Raw genomic sequence first — 18,466 nt, 5'->3', positions numbered from 1 at the left:
ATAAATAAAATCTTTTTTTTTAAATGTATGTTTTGGTATTCTTGTATGAATAGACATATAGACTAATGGAAAAGAACAAAAAAGTCCCAAATATATGCTTGCATACATACATATACACAGTAATAAAGAGGGAGCCTCAAAACAGTAAGGGAAAGATTTAATCCATTATGGTAAGGCATAACTAGGTAGCCATCTGAAAAAAGTATAATTGAATCCACACCTCACACAATACACTAGGGTAAATTCCAAATGTATTAATAGAAAATGTAAAAATGTAAAAGCATACAGCCATAAATTAGTGGAAGAAGACATAGAAGGTTGTTTTTAGATTTTAAAGTGCAGGAGATCTTTCCATGACACAAAATCTAGAATCATAAAAGAAGGAATTGCTAAATGCACCATTTAAAAATTTAAAACTTCTGCATGCCAAAAAAAAAAAAAGACAAAAACTTCATGATCAAAAGCATAGGTCAAAAGGCTACTTGGTGAAGAAAAAAAAAAAAACTTGCAATTTATATCTCTAAAAAAAACTCTTTCATGTATGAAAAGCTCCTACAAACTAAGAAAAAGATCAACCACCCAATAAAAAAAAACAGAGCACAAAAAAGGAATATAAATGGTTCCTGGGTCAGAAGGGCAGTGCTATTGGGGGGAGGGATTAGAGCAGGGCAGGTGAGGTGCCTAAGGCTCAGAATTTAAAGAGGCCCTGAGAATTTCATTTCATTAGGCACCTCCTTAAATTCTGCATCCAAGCCACCTCTCTCATCGGACTCCAGGCCCCTAAATGGTTCTTAAACATACAAAAAGAGGCTCAACCTCACTCAAAGTAAGAGAAATGCAAATGAAAACGACCCAAGATACAATTTTTCACTTATCAGATTGGCAAAAATCCAATGTTGGACAACACAACACCCACAGATATCACTGGTGGGAATGGGAGTTGTTTGAACCACTCTGGAGAGCAATTTGCCACCCACCAAGCATTTAAATCACAAAGACATATGGACTCTCTCTTGTCTCACTTCTAAGAACTGATCTTACAGATACTTGCAAACAAGTAAAATGACCCCCCAAACCGTGTATTTATTGCCCATTCGCTTGTTAGTAAGACTGGATGTATCTTACATATGCATCATCATAGTTAAATAGACCATGGTTCATTCATACGGTGCAGGGCTATGTAAAGGCAAGAAGGATGTCCTTTAGATATCGAAATGGAAAGCTTGCCGAGGGATGTGAAATAAGCAAGTCCAGAACTATGTGTGTGATAAGCTACTATATGTGTCAAAAAGAAGGAAAAAATAATAAATCATGGCCTTATACATGCATAAAAACATCTGCCTTAAAAAAGAAATGATCAAACAATGATTTTTTCCTCTCAGGCCATGGGGAGCTGAACTGATAGAGGACAGGGGATCATACTTTTTGAGGTCAGAGGCATGCAAATTGACTTATCTTTTAAAAATATGAAATACAGGGCGCCTGGGTGGCGCAGTTGGTTAAGCAGCTGCCTTCGGATCAGGTCATGATTCTAGGGTCTCTGCTCAGCAGAGAGCCTGCTTCTCCCTCTCCCTCTGCCTGCCGCTCTGCCTACTTGTGCTCTCTATCTCTTTGACAAATAAATAAATAAAATCTTTTAAAAATAGTGAAATACAAAAATGGTATCTATGATTGGTTTAGGGGTGGTGATGGGGGTACATGGGGATAGAGGTAGGTATCTGTCCCAGGGGACCCTGAGGAGGCTTCCTCTGATTTCTCAGTTACAAGTGTCAGTCACCACCCCTGCCTATTAAGATAGAATGCTTCTTTAAGGTCCCTTGGGAGGATGTTGCCCATTCCTTCAGAAAGCTGGGGGGAAGGTACCCTAAATTTCTCTCTCTGGTATAGGAAGACCACCAGAAGGGTAGGTTGAAGCTCTGGACACCATACCCCAATTTACCTGGGCAGCCCCTCTTTTATCTGCTTTCATATTGGAGATCCTGGCTGACCCCAAAACTTGCTCTTAATATCATCCAGTTTGCAGGAGAGTCTTTCTGGGCTCATAGAATGACTCCATGGAGGCCTTTCTATTGCAAAAGCCAGCATGGGTTCAGGAAGATGTGTAGGCACTATGGAGGAACCAAGTCTGGCACCATCAAGGGGAGACTAGATTAACCCAAGGGCAGGGAGCAGAGAGAAGGTACAAAGGGGTCATGTCCATATCCATCGACTCTGGAGCAGTGCTCAGGTACTGGGTCCTGGGCTGGAGACTTAGCTTGAATGTTCTCCCATCCCTGGGGACCTACAGGTAACACCTCGACCCCTGCCCTCCCCTACAGTCCATCTGAGGTATGCCTCCTCACCAGTTCACTAGCCCGGCTCCCCCATTAATTTCATGATGCTTGTCAAAATTCAGAATTCTTTTGCCTCTTAACCAACCTTTTCTCTCTATTACATTTTCCGTTGGATTTTAAGCTCAATGTCGTAGGACCGTGTTCATCTTTTCCACTTCATCCCCCCACACCTACAACACTGTCCAGCAGTGAGAAGTTAAAACTATTTGTTGAATTAATGAATGATCCTATAATACTGCTTGGGCTGTTAATACTTAATTCATAAATAAGCGTTAATTAAGAAATCTAACCAGAGTTTTTACGTTAGTAGTGGTCCCAGTGATTGGAAGTGATATAGGTTATAGGTAACGGGAAAGAAGTACATAAAAAAAAAAGGCAGATGTCATCAGCTTTATTTTAGGTATCGGTTTAAATGTCAAGAGGATCTGAGAACAAGGCCTGGGATCTAACATTCCAATGTTTCTTTAATCCTATTCTTGATTATTTGCAGGAAAGGAAGTACACAGTCAGTCTCTAATTTGTTCTTTTATCATTCTTTCATACATTTTAAGAATATTTACCAAATAATCTTCACACGTTAAGCAGCAAGGATACAGACACACCCCACACTCATTCTCTCTCCTACAGGAGTTCAAACGCGTAAACACGTGTCAAAATATTAACATACTATGATAAGGAGTTTAATATTCACAAGCATGGGGCGCCTGGGTGGCTCAGTGGGTTAAGCCGCTGCCTTCGGCTCACTCTCTGCCGGCCTCTCTGCCTACTTGTTATCTCTCTCTGTCAAATAAATAAATAAAATCTTAAAAAAAAAAAATAGTCACAAGCAGACAGTCCTTTTAGAACACAGTTTGCTGGGGGTGGGGACACGAGAGGGAGTCCACAGAGTGTCACCTATGCTCAGAATTCAAGCAAAGCCCTGCACCCTATTTCAAGGCCAAATCATGCAGGTGTCTGTCAAAGGGGAGAACATTATACCCAATATGGTTATTCTCTTGGTTTGACTCAAGTGGCCACAGACCTCAACGCAAAGTCCACAAAAGAAAGCCAGTAACCAAAAGGGGAGAAAAAGGAAGCAACGTAGGGCGAACAGGCAGACCAGCGAGCAGGGTCCACCCACGTGGCTCGCGCAAGCGCAGTGGCGGGTTCCCCCAAGAGGATGACGGGAACTCGGGCGGACACAGGACCGCACACTCCCACAGGCGCGCACACCCATGACGTCATCCTTCCCCGCCAGGGCCGCCTGCCGGTGTGCAGCTTATCTCTGAACATTTGGAAGCAGTTACCTTGCTTTCATTTACTGAATCAATCTGGAAGTGTCTGTGGACGCGTCCAGATTGAAGGCGAGCAGCGTCCCAGCTGGGAAAGGAGGCGCGAAGGCCCCCGCTGAGTGCGGACCGACAGGGCGCCGCAGGCGTCGCCCCACGGGAAGGTCAAGACCGACCTGGGATGGGAGGCAGAAGTTCAAGGGCAGAAGGGCCTCTTCTCCCCCGACTGAAGGCCCCACCGGAACAAGCACTCTCACACTTGGTAAATTCCTCCTGCCTCAGCTCTGAAAGGACTCAAGAAATTCAGAGCGAGCGAAATAGAGCAAGACGGGGGATTAAGAGCTTGCAGATGCCAAGAATTCTCCCCGACCTCTGAGGCCTGGGGTTCTGGGGATGTGGCCAAGGGGGCTTCATGTCCCTGTTTTATCTGCACCCGATTGCCCATCCCAGCCAAAAATGAGAAAGCTCCGTGCTGCTCTCAAGACTAACTTCATTTGCTGAAATCCAACAGCCTGAGTCACCAAGGCTTCAGTTCAGCTATTTACACATTTATTTTAAGCACCTATTCTATCGCGGGCATTCTGCTAAAGCAAAGTGCCTGGAAAAGCTCCCAGCTCGCTGGGTGGTAGGTGGGGGCAGCGGGGACAAACAGTCCCGAGAAGCAGGAACCAAGGAATCCACACAGCGCTCCAGGGAGTCAGCGGGTGGCTCTTGAGCAGAGCCCACCAAGTGGACCAAGGATGGACACAGAGCAGTACTTGAAGCTGAGGGAACAGCGTGTACATTCTGGTGGACGCAGAGAACCCTGCAGGCCTGCTGGCTCAGGGACTGACACATCCCAGCCGGGCCAGCAGGGAGGGGGCCAAGGGAGGCCAGGCAGAAGACAGATGATGAAGGGTCTGGACTTTAATCCCCAGGGGAGGGGGAATCACAGGTACAGTTTAAGCAAAGGAGAGACATGTCCTAATACACGTTTGGAAAGGCGGCCTGTTTTGGAAAGAGATGGTGAGGACTAGAAACTCCGAAGAGGAGAGCGACCTAAATAAAGTACATGGGTTTCTTCCCGTCACCTATAAACTGTTCTTTCTATTCCAATGAACAGTTGGGCCTAAAAAACCAATGTTAATCGTCAACCTCTGTGTAGCCCTTTGTGTGTCTGGATTAACGATATCATTTCATAGGTAAAGCACAGAGCACGGTGTCTGGAACACGATCTTCTCAAAAAAGGCTCCCTGCTGGCCACATCAGCTCTGACACCTTGCTTCTCTGAGGTTTCCCATCCGCCTGTTTTTTATTGCAAGGCATTTCCTCAAGGGCTGTTTGTTTCCCACCAAAGACTCTTTGAGGGGGGAAGAAAGCAGATCTTGGGGGTGGTTCTCACTCTAGGGATCACTCAAGTCTAGAAGTCTGAGGCTTCTGTGAGGCTGGTCTCCAGGCAGTTGAGTGTTTTTCTCTTTCTCGTCCTTTACCCAAGTGACCCCGCTCTTTCAAATGCCTGCTATCCCACCGAAGAGAAACTTTCATCTAGGTTTATTAAGTGGCAAGCAAAAGTAATACCTGTGTCATCAAACTATTATAATTCAGTTATTCAGACAGAGCTGAGATCAAGCAAAAAAAAAAAAGTCACAGCAGAGTTAATGTGATGCTCAATGATAGACATTATTCCTCTGCTCTCTGCTAACGAGATATAAACGGTATTTCGCTCCCAAAATGACAATAATGATTGGGCAGGGCTAGAAGTGTCTCAGAACTTCTCTGAACACTGGCCAGACATTCCTAGTTGATGTTTACAGGGAAGGGGTCAAGTTGAGGAAGGAAGGGTCTCTGAGGGCTCCAGATAGATTCTCTTGCTTGAGGAAAATGCAGTCCTTTCCCCTCAAAGCCTATCTATATGCAGTCCTGAGATTCAAGACAACTTTTGGGACCCTTCAGTCCCTGCCAAGAAAAGAAAGTCTAACCCAGCACTGAAGGACGGCAAAGGGACCCCCATTTTCTCTGGCCTCAGCCTCTCACCAAGCCAGTCCTAGGATGTCTGCATTCTTCCTGCCCCTCTTCCAACTCTAGGATCTAAAGCATAAGAGTTCCAGCAACAGGGTAAACCAGGCTGCCCACAGGTTGCTCTGCTAGCCCAGGAACAGTGCTGGGCTGGGACCTTTCTTTGGTTTGGTGTCAAGGGGGACGACCCCCTTCTCTCTTAGCTCCTCTCTTGCAGGTTTAGCTCGAATTCTTATTTGGATGCTCGTCACTTTTCGCTAACTTGTTGTAGACCTGGGTTTGCATTTCAACTGTATGTGGCCAGGAGAGGCTTTCTGGAGCCATTTCAGATGTCTATGAGTGATAGCTCAATGAGCCACAAGTCAGCAAGGTAGCAACATCAATTCGAATTCTGGGCTTCCAATCAAATATTCAGAAAAGGACACTGTACCCTTTGAAAGTCGCAAAGTAAACAGAACTCGGGCCTGGGAAGCAAATGTACTTGTGATGATTCTAAACTGAAGTTCAAAAGAGGACAGGATTGTCAGTGATTCCAACAACTTCAGGGAGGGAAATTTCAGGCAAGTGCACAGAGAACAAGTACATAGTAATATCAAAGCGGCCCTTGTAACGGCAAATTCCTATTAATCTACTCACATCCTGGAGAATGTTTGTCCCAATCTTTTAGCAATTACCATCTGCAAATTGTGCCACCCTATAGTCTGAATGGTTTTCGACAGTCAGTAAGAGTCTGTAGCCACGTGCATATAAGTCTTTTTTCTTTTGTATCATCAGGTCACAGACACTTAATGCAACACTAGGAAAACACACTCCTTCGGTGGAAAGAGCCCAGGTTTCGCCTTTCTTCCAAGTCATGACACCACTCTACATGTACATTTCTGAGTCTTGGTTAACTGTATTTTCATCAAAGCGTCCTTTAGAACTTTGCTACTTGAGGACCCACAGCATCAGCATAATGTGGGAGCTCACTGGGAAGCAGATTCTCAGGACCTTCCCCAGACCCAGCAAATTAGAATCTGCAATCTCCCGGCATTTCACCCTACAGTGTTCTCACGAAAGACAATGTGAGTCTCACCAACCTGTAATCTAACAAATGAAAGAAGATGCTTTTGCATAGGAAACTCAAAGAGGACAGGACATATGTGGACATAAACAATGTGCTCATACTAAGAAATGCCAGTATGCTTACTAAATGACAGACCAGGAGGTAGACACTGCCCTTCTGTGTTAGAGGCACAGAGCACTTTTGTAACCTGCATGAGATCCCACAGTCAATCACACAGTGGAAGAGGCTGAATTTGAATCCAGGCGGTCTGACTTCTAAGGGCATGTTTTTAACCATTACACCCCATCCCCTCCTGGCGCTGTGCACCTGTATTCAGAAAATGAAATAGCTCTGATTCAGGGCCTGGAACAAAAAGCTAGGTTGCTATAAGCCCCACCATTTCAGGCTCAGCCACATTTAGAAACAGAGACCACATCAGCTGGAGATCAAAACCTCTAACAGAACTCTCTTAGGTATGATTTGAGGTCAGCGAGGCACGAGAGGACATCTGGAACTCCATGATTCTCCTGATGGGGTGGAAAATGGGGCCAGACAGGTCTGAGCCCCTACTGTACTTCCCATCAGGCTCCCCTGGCTCTTCCATGCCATTCCCCACCTCTCCTGGGGTTTTGCTCTCCCAAAGACCCCTCCCACCCATCAGATAGCCAATGACAGCTACTCCTTTCTTCACTTTCATTGAAAATCTGCAAACATCTGTTCTGCTCAAATAAGTCATTTTGCACCTTATCTGAAACCTTCTCATTAAAAAAAAAAAAAGTCTGGTAGGGGAAGACTGTGCTGATAAAACCACACGTCAGTAGCTCTTCAACTAAACAAGAAGATAGGACGGGTAACAGGAAATTTCAGATGTGATAACTGAAGAGTTCATCCTTTGTGAAAATCAAGCCTACCAGCTACAGGGTGTTAATTAAGATGGGGTTTTAGCCTGGGCCCCAAAGAGTCATGTACCTACTGGGGTCTTAGCTCCACTCATACATTTACAGGTGCAAGAAGGGTGGCAGTCCAGGCCCAATTAACGTGAACGTGGAATCCATGCCATCTCATCGAAGGTGCCTATTGCTAACCACACGGTTCTTTTTGGCACAGGTAAGCACCCCACAAGGATGCTCTTAAGCCCCAAGTGTTTGCAGAGTGGGGGACAGGGAGTTCCTGGAACAGACTTTGTAAGTCCAAAGAGGCCAGAAAAACTCTGCCTGTTTAAGGTACAAATCTGCTCTAAAAGGCACTAAACCCCTTTCATTTGGAAGCCTGCCCCATCAGGTGCGAGGCAAAATTAAATACACATTGCCCTGAAAATGCCACCTTCGCCCTCGTGATGCCAGCAGTTTCTTCACAGATCCAGCCCTGCCTTCTTCATAATCTCCACTCCAGAGTAGGGAAGGATGGCGGAGTCCCCTTTGATGCACGAGATGGAAACATAAATCATTTAATACTTGAAATGCCAGACTGAGCCTTGGAAGATGTCCTGAGATCAAAATCACAGAGATGACAGAGCCTCCCTAGGTTAGCCCACCTGTCCCAGAGCTCGTGGTTCGGTGCGCCACGGGCTGTGGGGCGGGAACAGGCCACAGCCTGGCCAAACGCAATGGGTTGGCAGTTCCAGATCGAGCACCGGGAGAACACGCTACAGAAATCCATTCCTGGGCACTTACCTTGCACTGCCCAGACACGCAGATGGCCGTGCCATTCTGGTCACAGGGGGTACCATCAATGACCTTCTCAGCTTGGCGGACGTAGAAGCGGTAGCCCATTGCCTGGCAGTTCAACTCACACTTCCGGTTGCCCTTTACTACCAAAAAAAAAAAAGAAAGAAAGAAAGAAAAGTATCTTTTTGCTTCCGGTATTCCTTACTGAGATAAAATTCACATAACATAAAAGTAACCATTTTAACCAAAGTGTACAATTCAGTGGTTTTTAGTATATTCCTAATGTTGTGCAACCACCACCACTAACTAATTCCAGAACATTTCTGTCACCAAAAAAGAACCCCTGGACCTGTTTGTGGTCACTACCCCGCCTCCCTCCCTACCTCCCAACTTTGGCAACCACCAGTCTATTTTCTTTCTCTCGATTTGCCTATTCTGGACGTTTCATAGTCACGCACTTTTCTTTTTTTAAGATTTTGTTTATTTATTTGAGAGAGAGGGCAGGAGGAGGGGAGGGGCAGAGGGAGGGGGAGGGGCAGAGGGAGGGGGAGAAGCAGGCTCCCTACCTGGGACTGGACCCGGGGTCTCTGGGATCATGACTTAAGCCGAAGGCAGATGCTTCACTGACTGAGCTACACAGGCGCCCCATAATCACACACTATTTTAAACTGTGCTGGAGTTATGACATCTCCCCATATTTGATGATTGAGGGAAGGGACTGGGTCTTGATCTACTGGCCTATAGTAGAGATTCAAAGAGATTCTTAAGGAATCTCACAATGCAAATAATAGATGCTACTTTTAGAAATCCTCCCATGCTTTAACACAGTCGTAATTACATCTCACATCCCGGAGATCACAGTGTGCACACAATTTTTTATTTTTTTAAAAATTTAAAATTTTTTTAATTGAACATCTGTGCTGTTATAACACTTTTATACTCTGTTACACAGAGTTTCCTGTAATAATTCTTCCATTATTAGATACTTAAGTGGTCTCCCCATCACCTCAGGTGGAAGACTCCCCGCTGAGTAAGAAGCCTGAAGCAGGGCTGGATCCCAGGACCCTGGGATCATGACCTGAGCCAAAGGCAGTCGCCTCGCTGACCCAGCCATTTTTTTTCTTTTGCCTTTCTCTCCTCTCCCCCGACCAGATATATTCCCCTACAGAGTCTTTCACACAAAGCCTGGCACACAGTCAGTGCTTAATAAATGCTAAATTAATTACTGCTAAAACCAATACATTCAGAGCAATTTAGCTGCCTCCAAAATAAGAATGAGAAAATTTATCCGGCAAGATATATTTCCAAAACAGACCCCAAGCCAAGTACACACTGATTTTTTTTTTTTTAACTGTTTTTGGAGACAAGATGAATGCTATGTTCAGCCATTAGACAGCATGTTCCAGGGTCATGCCTTTGTCTGAAAATCTGATTACTGGATTGGATAACACTGACTTTTTCCTACACAACACAATACATCATATTTTCCCCAGAGTAGCTGCCTGTCATAGCAATGAACTTCACTCCAAAGCCACTGAAAACCGCTAAAAGGAAATAACATGGAGCCTCTGGGATCACAAGGTTTAGGGAACACTGAATCTTCTATGTACTCTGAAGTCTATCTTAGAAGTCAGGAGACAGGATTTCATACTCTGGCAGCTCAAAAGATAAAAAAAGGTGATCTTGACAAAATCAAAGAATACCAAGGACGGAAGCACCTTTGGAGTTATCTAAAACCAAGCCATTTTTACGTAGATTAAAAACATAACACCTCAGGAGGCCTAAGAAAGGCGGTGACAAGGAAGGGGTAAACTAGTTTCCAAAGCTTGCTTTCTCAGGTCATCTATCTACCCTGACCCAGCTTCCTCCTCCCCAGCTCTCACTTTCTGAGGTGACAGCAGGACCAATCCAAGGGCATTGCCTTTTAAGTAATAAAAGTGTCTGAAAGGCAGCCTCGCATGGGTAAGGGTTTGGAGTTCTCACTTCTCTTGGCTTCCTCCCAACTACCTCTAGCCTTTGGGATACTATCTTTCGCAGCCACAATTTTATTTCTCAATATTCACGACCGTATAGCAGAAGAACATTCCGAGAACCAAAAAAAAAAAATGTCTGAGTGTGAGACGATGATGGCCGAATCTCTGAACAGCTGCCCAAAAACAGCCTTGAGTCTGGCCTTGAAGCTGGGCTCCTCCTACCTGTGGTCCAAACCAGCCATTAGGTCTGAGCCTCTGCCTATGCGGCTTAGACAGTGTCCCTGCCTTCTCAGACTCGCAAGAAGGAAAAAGGGGGCTCTAGCAGAGAAATGAAGCCTCCGGACAAGGGACTGCCTAACACAACTGCCTAGAATCCTGCTCCCTTAGCAATACTCAACCTGGTGCCTCTCATGAAAGCGCCTCAGGACTGACTTCTCTCGGCCCTGCATACACTCCCCAGCCACTTTAAAATTCCACAGAAAAATGTATTTGCAGGGCCTCGGATTAAGGTTTTCCATAGATGATCACTTCGTTCCTTTTTTCCCCCATGAATACAACTACAATTCTCAGGCCAAGAGCTTCTTCTCTAAGCAGATCTTGCCATGGTTTTTTCAGTGCGGACAGAGGAGGAAAATTAGAGAAGAGTGTCCAAGAGCGGGGAGCAATGGGCCGCAAGCAATGTGGGCACCTCCTTCTCTCCCGGATTCTCTTATTGCTCTCCCTCTCTGCTCTCATCTGCTTCCCAAATGTCCTCCCCACCCCCTAGAAAGGAACACCTTTCTATTCCACACACTGAGCGGGTGACTCGAAGCATGTCCCAGGACCAGAAGCATAGCACCTTGTTGAAAATGCAATTTCTGGGGCCTCAACCTCCAACTCTTTCAGCAGAACCTGTGGTAAGCTATTTAAACCAGCCTTCAGGGCCCTTCTGGGGCAGTCAAGTGTGGGAGCCACCGCTGGAAGGAAAATCAAGCAGTGAGAAGGCCTGGAAGTTGCTGACTATTCTTATTTTGAATCCAAGATGTTCAAATTCTACACCTAAATGTCTAAGGTAATATAAGCACTATCTGTAGCTATATTTAGAATATTGCCAGGTAAAAATGCCCTCTTACTATTAAAAAAAAAAATGCTGATTACACAAGAAGATTCAAGTGACTTAAAATAAAGCAGCTAACAGCAAGCTACCCTCAAATACAGGTTAAATATTTAAATTACTCACTGAACTGTGTTCCCTCAGGAAACCCACTGATATAAAAATATTTTTTATTTTTTTATTTTTTATTTCATTATTTTTTAAAGATTTTATTTGACAGAGAGAGAGAGAGATAGCAAGAGAGGGAACACACGCAGGGGGAGTGGGAGAGGGAGAAGCAGGCTTCCTTCTGAGCAGGGAGCCCGATTCGGGGCTTGATCCCAGGATCCTGAGATCATGATCTGGGCCGAAGGCAGACACTCAATAACTGAGCCGTCCATGCACCCCTAAAAACATTTGTTTAAAAAGGATTTTATTTGTTTATTTGACAAAGAGAGAGAAACCAGTGGGGTAGGGGCAAAAGGAGAGGGAGAAGCAGACTCCCCACTGAGCGGGGGCAGGGCTTAGCCATGCAGGGCTCAATCCCAGGACCCTGAGATCATGATCTGAGCTGAAGGCAGACATTTAACCAACAAAGACACCCAGGCGCCCCAAGAGTAAAGACATTTTTTAAGTGATAAAGGACAAAAAAAAAAAAAAAAACCAGAGAAGGAGTTTACAGTTAAAAATTTTGGAAGGTAGGAAGCAAAAGGACCTCTGGAAATAACAAAGCAGACCCAAGAAAACTGAGCATAAGCAGGAGGGGAAGCCACAAAGCTGCCTAGTACATTGCATCTCCAAGAGACAACTTTGTAAGTAGGGCAGAAAGCAGGCCTAAAAACAGAAAAATCAACTGTAAGGGTGGTTAACAAGTAGTCAGAGATTCCACTTTCCAGAACGGTTAGCTCAAAGCCTTTGAAAATCAACTCCTTCATAAAAGCAAAAGATAGCTGGAATGGCTATACTAATATCATGCCAAATAGACTTTAAGATAAAAGTTGTTACTAGAGACAATAGCATTTTATGATGACAAAAGAATCAATCCATTAAGAAGACAACAACAGAGCCCCCCAAACACATGAAGCCCAAACTGAAAGAACTAAAAAAAGAAATAGGCAATTCAACAATCATAATAGTTTGAAATATTGATGCCACACTTTCGATAAAGAACAGAACAACTAGACAGAAGGTCAGCAAGGACTCAGAAGACCTGAACAGCATTGTACACCAACTAGACCTAATAGCTGTTTATAGAACTTTCCACCCAACAACAGCAGAATACTCATTCCTCTCAAGTATACATGAAACATTCTCCAGCAGGGACGAAATGTGAGGTCACAAAACAAGCCTGAATACATTTACAAGGACTGAAATCACAGAGTATGTTCACTCACCACAATGGAATGAAATCAGGATTTGAAAGCAGAAAGAAATTTGGGGACTTCAAAAATATGTGGAAATTAACATACTTCTAAATAACTGATCAAACAAAAAACACAAAAGGAAAATAAGAAAAAACTTTGAAGTAAATAAAAATAAAAATACAACACATTAAAACATGGGATGCAGATGTAGCAGTGCTCAGAGGAAAAATTATAGCTGTAACCACCTATGTTAAAAAAAAGAAGATCTCAAATCAATAACCTAATCTAATTATATAAAGAATGGAGAGACAATAGAGAAAATCAATGGAACCCAGAGTTTGTTTTTTAAAAAGATAAACAAAACAGACAAACTTTTGGATAGATTGACCAAGAATCAAAGAGAGAATACACCTAACACTAAAATCAGGAATGAAGAGGGAACATTACTACTGATTTTACAGAAAAAAAAAGGACCTCTAACCAGGGAAATTAGGGGAGAAAAAAAAAAAAAGAAAAAAGAAAAAGCATCCAGATTGAAAAGGAAAAAGTAAAACAATCTGTATTCCACAGATAACCTGATTGTATATACAGAAAAATTTTCAAATGCACCAAAAAACTATTTGAACTAATAAAAAGTTCATTGAGGTTACAGGATATAAGATCAATATGCGAAAGTCAACTGTATTTCTATACACTATCAATAAACAATGTGAATATGAAATAAGATGACAATTCCATTTACAATAGCATCAAAAAGAATGAAATATTTAGAAATTAAATTTAACAAAAGAAGTTTAAGACTTATATGTCGAAAACTACAAAATAGTGGGAGGTTGGGGGAACCAGGTGGTGGGTATTAGAGAGGGCACGGATTTCATGGAGCACTGGGTGTGGTGCAAAAACAATGAATACTGTTATGCTGAAAAGAAATAAAAAATTAAACAATTTTAAAAAAAAGAAAGAAAACTACAAAATACTTTTGAAAGACATTAAGAAAGACCTAAATAAATGGAAGGACATCCCATGTTCATGAATCAAAAGACTTAGTATTATTAAGATGGCAATACTCCCCAAATTGATCTACAGATTCAACACAATACCAATCAATATACCAGCTGTCTTTTTTGCAGAAATTAGCAAGCTATTCCTAAAATTGATACGGAAATGCAAGAAACCAATAGCCAGGGGTGCCTGGGTGGCTCAGTCAGTTAAGCAGCTGCCTTCAGTGCAGGTCATGATCCCAGGGTCCTGGAATCGAACTCCCCATCAGGCTCCTTGCGCAGCCTTTCCCTCTGCCTAGCACTCCCCCTGCTTGTGCTCTCTCATTCTCTCCGTCAAATAAATAAATAAATAATCTTTAAATTAAAAAAAAAAAAAAAGGAAACCAATAGCTAAAATAACTTTAGAAAAAGCTGGAGAACTCATACTTCCTGATTTTGAAACTTACTACAAAAGTAAAGCAATGAAGACAGTTTGCTATCATAAGGCCTGGCATGTAGAGTGATCAAACAGAATTGAGACTATAAGAATGAACCTTAATATATATGGCAATTGACTTTTGACAAGAGTGCCAAGACAATTCAATGGGAGAAGAACAGTCTTTGCAATAAATAGTTTTGGGACAACTTTGCATATCTATATGCGAAAGAATAAAGCTGGACCCCTACCCCACACCATACCTAAAAATTAACTCAAGAGGGAACATCATCCTAAACATAAGAGCTAAAACTAAAAAAATCTTAGAAGAAACACAGGTATAAGTCTTTATGATAGTGGGTTCATCAATGGTTTCTTAGTTAATATGATATCAAAAGCACAAGTAAAAAAAAGAAAAAAAATAGATAAATTGGGCTTCATCATAGAACTTCACTGAGAAAATAAAATAAAAACCCAAGGAATGGAACAAAATTTTTGCAAATCATATATCAGATAAGGCACTTGTACCTAGAATCTATAAAGAACTTTTGTAACTCAATAGTGAAAAAAAAAAAAAAAGGCAAAGAATTTGAACAGACATCTCTCCAAGGGAGAGACATAAATGGCTAATAAGTACATGAAAAATTGCTCAATAGAGTCAAAACCATGATGAGAGAGCACTTCATACATATTAGGACGACCTAAATTAAAAAGACAATAAGAGGAGATGTAGAGAAGTCAGACCCTTTGTACAATGCTGACAGGACTGTCAAATGAAGAGTTCCTTTGGGATACATTTGGCTGTTGCTCAGGATGTTAAACACAGTGTTACCATATGACCCAGCAATTACCCTTCCAGGTATATACCTATGAGAAATGAACACATACTTGAAAAATCTTGTCCATGAATATTGATAACAGCATTATTCACAATAGCTAGGAAGTGAAAACAATCTAAATCTCCCTCAACTGATGAATGAAAAAACAAAATGTGGTCTATCAGGGCACCTGGGTGGCTCAGTTATTAAGCATCTGCCTTCAGCTCAGGTCATGATCCCAGGGTTCTGGGATCAAGTCCCGCATCGGGCTCGCTTCCCCCTCTGCCTCTCTCTCTCTCTCACACATGAATAAATAAATAAAAATTTTTTTTTAAAAATGTGGTATATCATACATTGAATATTACTCAACAGAAAGGAAAGAAGTATTGATATTATTATGACATGGATGAGTCTTGAAAACATTGTCCTAAATGAAAAAAGCCAGTCACAAAAAGTTGCCTATTGTCTAATTACAATTATCTGAAATGATCAGAACACGCAAATCTATAAAGGTAGAAAGTAGATTAGCAGTTCCCAGAGGAGAAAGTAAATGTTAATGGGTATGGACTTTCTTCTTGGGATCCATACTGAAATAATTTAGTGGTAATAGCTGGACAGTCTTCTGAATACACTATTAAACATTAAACTGCAGTATTTAAACTGGTGAGTTTTATAGTATATGAATTTTATCTCAATAAAACTGTTATAAAAAAATAAAAAAGAGGCAGGTAGCTTCCTAGATCTCCAAGAAATCATCAAATAAATAATTCAGAAAAACTTCTTTTTCCAGGTTGAAGGAGTCCACCAAATGCCCAGGGCAATGGTGTTAGTGGTAAGATTTGATTTTACCTTACTTATAATTAATACGTTACCCTGACTATTTCATGGTTACAAATGGAGGGTGTGAGACTCCTGAGTCAGAGATAAAGGACTTTATTGCTCTTGGAAGAGCCTGCAGCATGAGCATCAGCATATTTTTATCAATTCCCCTTGTCTCCAAGTCTCACAAAGGCAGTGCCCAAGGGCCCAGATGGATATTGCATACACGGCTGAGGGATGCTTTGCTTGAAGGACCTGCATTTAGGGAGAAGCAATAAAAAGCTCTGTTCTTTGTCCTGGGTGGAGATGTGTCTCATCCTTCAAGGTCGTTCACTGCAAACAGGATCTTGAGAAATGACCTGGTTTTGGGGTGGGCAAGGCCTTGCATTCTTGGCATACTCCACAAAATCTGTAGGAGTATAAGAAGTATCTCCCAATGAAGCAGGATAATGAATAACACCACAACACATGGCTGTGAAATTTTAAGACACTTGGGACAAAGAAAAGATAACAGAGGCTACCAAAGATGAAACCATCAAATAAAATGATATTGGATTTCTCAACAACTTTGAAAGTGAGAAGATAATTGAGTGATAGGTTGTGACTTTTGAATGAAAGTCATTTCTAGAGTTTTCTATCAAGAACTAGAATTCTTTATCTAGTCAAGTTATCAACCTCTGAGAAAAAATAAAGGCATTTTCAGAAATCCAATTCTTGCACAATTTCCCTCTCATGCACACTTCCTAGAGAATACATTCTACCATAATGAAAGACCAGGCTAATAAAAAAGTAGAAGTTGTTGGATCCAGGAAATAGAAGATCTAACCCACGAGAGAAGCAAGAGGTAATGCACGGGACTAGGGTTGAAGGGGATCCTGACAAGACATATTTGCACTAGGCTAGGATTGGAGCAGGTCAGAAGGGTCAAGGAGAGTGTTAAGTGTCTGACTCTTCATCTCAGCTCAGGTCTTGATCTCAGGACTGGTTATTTAGGCCCTGTGTTAGGCTCCATACTACTTAAAAAAAAAGAGGGGGGTGGTCAAGGAGAAGCTGAAATGGATAAAATGTCCTATCAATTTTAAGATACTGGTATTTTACAATATTGAGATATCAAGTAATTGATAGAAGATTTACACAATTTAGAAGGGGTTGCGTTGGTGTGAAGTACACAGAAAAGCAGAAAAACTAAAAGGAAAAAGGTATTTATTAACAACAAAGAAAATAAGGATTGTGGGAAGAGAAAAGTCATCACAGCACCTGGAATGGATGCTACAGCCTGAAACCCAGATTATCCGGTACCAGCACCACCCGATCCAGAAGTCCTCCCCTGGAGCTGGGAGTGCCGCCAGCTGGTAGCTCAAAGCTGTGTCTTTTGGGAACTTGCCCTCAGCCTAAGGGAGGTCCTTTAAACAAGGTTAAGCCTCCTCCTGATGGAGAGCCCAAAGACTGGTCCATGTAGTTGCACAAAGGTTGAGCGGGTCTCAATTTGGGGGAACTCTGCAAGCTAGCCCAGCTCAGAGCTGTCCCACTCTGCATCTCGGGTCTCCACAGGCATTGTCCCAGGATGACTCGCTGGTAAACAGGGGATACAAATCACTGCCTCAGGCTCAGCACCCTGGAGACCTGCCCTAAGCTAGTCCACCATATGGCTCAGCTACAAAGAGCCCCCAGGCAGTCACGCTGTGAGCAGTGGTTACTGATCTAACCAAAACGGAAACATAATTACATTGAGAGACTGTGGGGATGGGAAGTGTGCACGTGTTGATAATGATTAAAGTGGGCTTCAACCTCATCTTCAACAGAACACACCTGAAACTGAAAAATCTGGAAGTAACAACACAAGCAGCATTTATAGATATGAAGGCACAGCAGAAGAACAGCTAAAATAATTGGGGAGTAAGAAATAGTGGCAGTGGGGCAAAGTTTGTGGAACTGTTTCTGTAAAACAGATGCCCACGTTATTTGGATTAAATGATAAAAGTTAATTTGGGGGCGCCTGGGTGGCTCAGTGAGTTAAGCCTCTGCCTTCAACTTGGATCATGATCTCGGGGTCCTGGGATGGAGCCCCGCATCAGGCTCTCTGCTCAGTGGGGAGCCCGCTTCCCCCTCCCCACGCCTGCTTGTGATTTCTCTGTCAAATAAATAAATAAAATCTTTAAAAAAAAAAAAAAAAAAAGGAATGGCAAAAACTCAGGTTCAACAATTCACGTTCCCAGAAACCGAATCCTTCAGCACAGTTTCTGTCAATGGTAGGCTCCCTCCCATCTCTGTTCAAAATTAACATGAAAGTGTCAAGCTCACCATTGTCTTTCCCGGAGCTCTGCGGAAGCAGGACAGCAAAACAAAATGCTGTTCTCTAGGAAAGCAAAACGTTGCAGGAGCGTGGAGACTCCAGACCTCAGCAGCTTTGCTGCTTCCTAGGTTTGCATGAGCTCGGAAGCAAGAGTGGCAAGGAACACAGCTCACACCTTTCCCATAACTGCACATTCTCCCATCCTCATGGAAGCAGGGAGAAAATATCAGGTAAGCAAAGTGGAGAGATCCTATGCAGAAATACACAAGGCTATTCTTGGAGAATGGGCAACATCTGTGCTTAGTTTCGGCTCCATTCAAACTTCACAAGTTCACTCCAAGTTTAGCACCGAAACCTTCATTTCCCAGGCTCAAGTTCCTTTTTTTTTTTTTTTTTTTTAGTG

At 42.7% G+C, this 18,466-nt stretch overlaps 1 protein-coding gene across 2 annotated transcripts in view; it reads right to left on the bottom strand.

Annotated features, from left to right (window-relative positions):
* Nucleotides 1-18,466, bottom strand: part of THSD4 (thrombospondin type 1 domain containing 4) — a 571,839-nt gene that overhangs the window by 315,158 nt on the left and 238,215 nt on the right. For both annotated transcript variants that reach the window (XM_032342609.1, XM_032342608.1), the window contains one exon: nucleotides 8,315-8,451. In XM_032342609.1, coding sequence (XP_032198500.1) covers nucleotides 8,315-8,451 — 137 coding nt within the window. The remainder of the gene's footprint in view (nucleotides 1-8,314; nucleotides 8,452-18,466) is intronic.

Source organism: Mustela erminea, chromosome 5 (assembly GCF_009829155.1).
Source record: "Mustela erminea isolate mMusErm1 chromosome 5, mMusErm1.Pri, whole genome shotgun sequence".
Classification (NCBI taxonomy): domain Eukaryota; kingdom Metazoa; phylum Chordata; class Mammalia; order Carnivora; family Mustelidae; genus Mustela; species Mustela erminea.
Note: the sequence above shows the minus strand (reverse complement) of the source record. Positions and strands in the feature narration are given on the sequence as shown.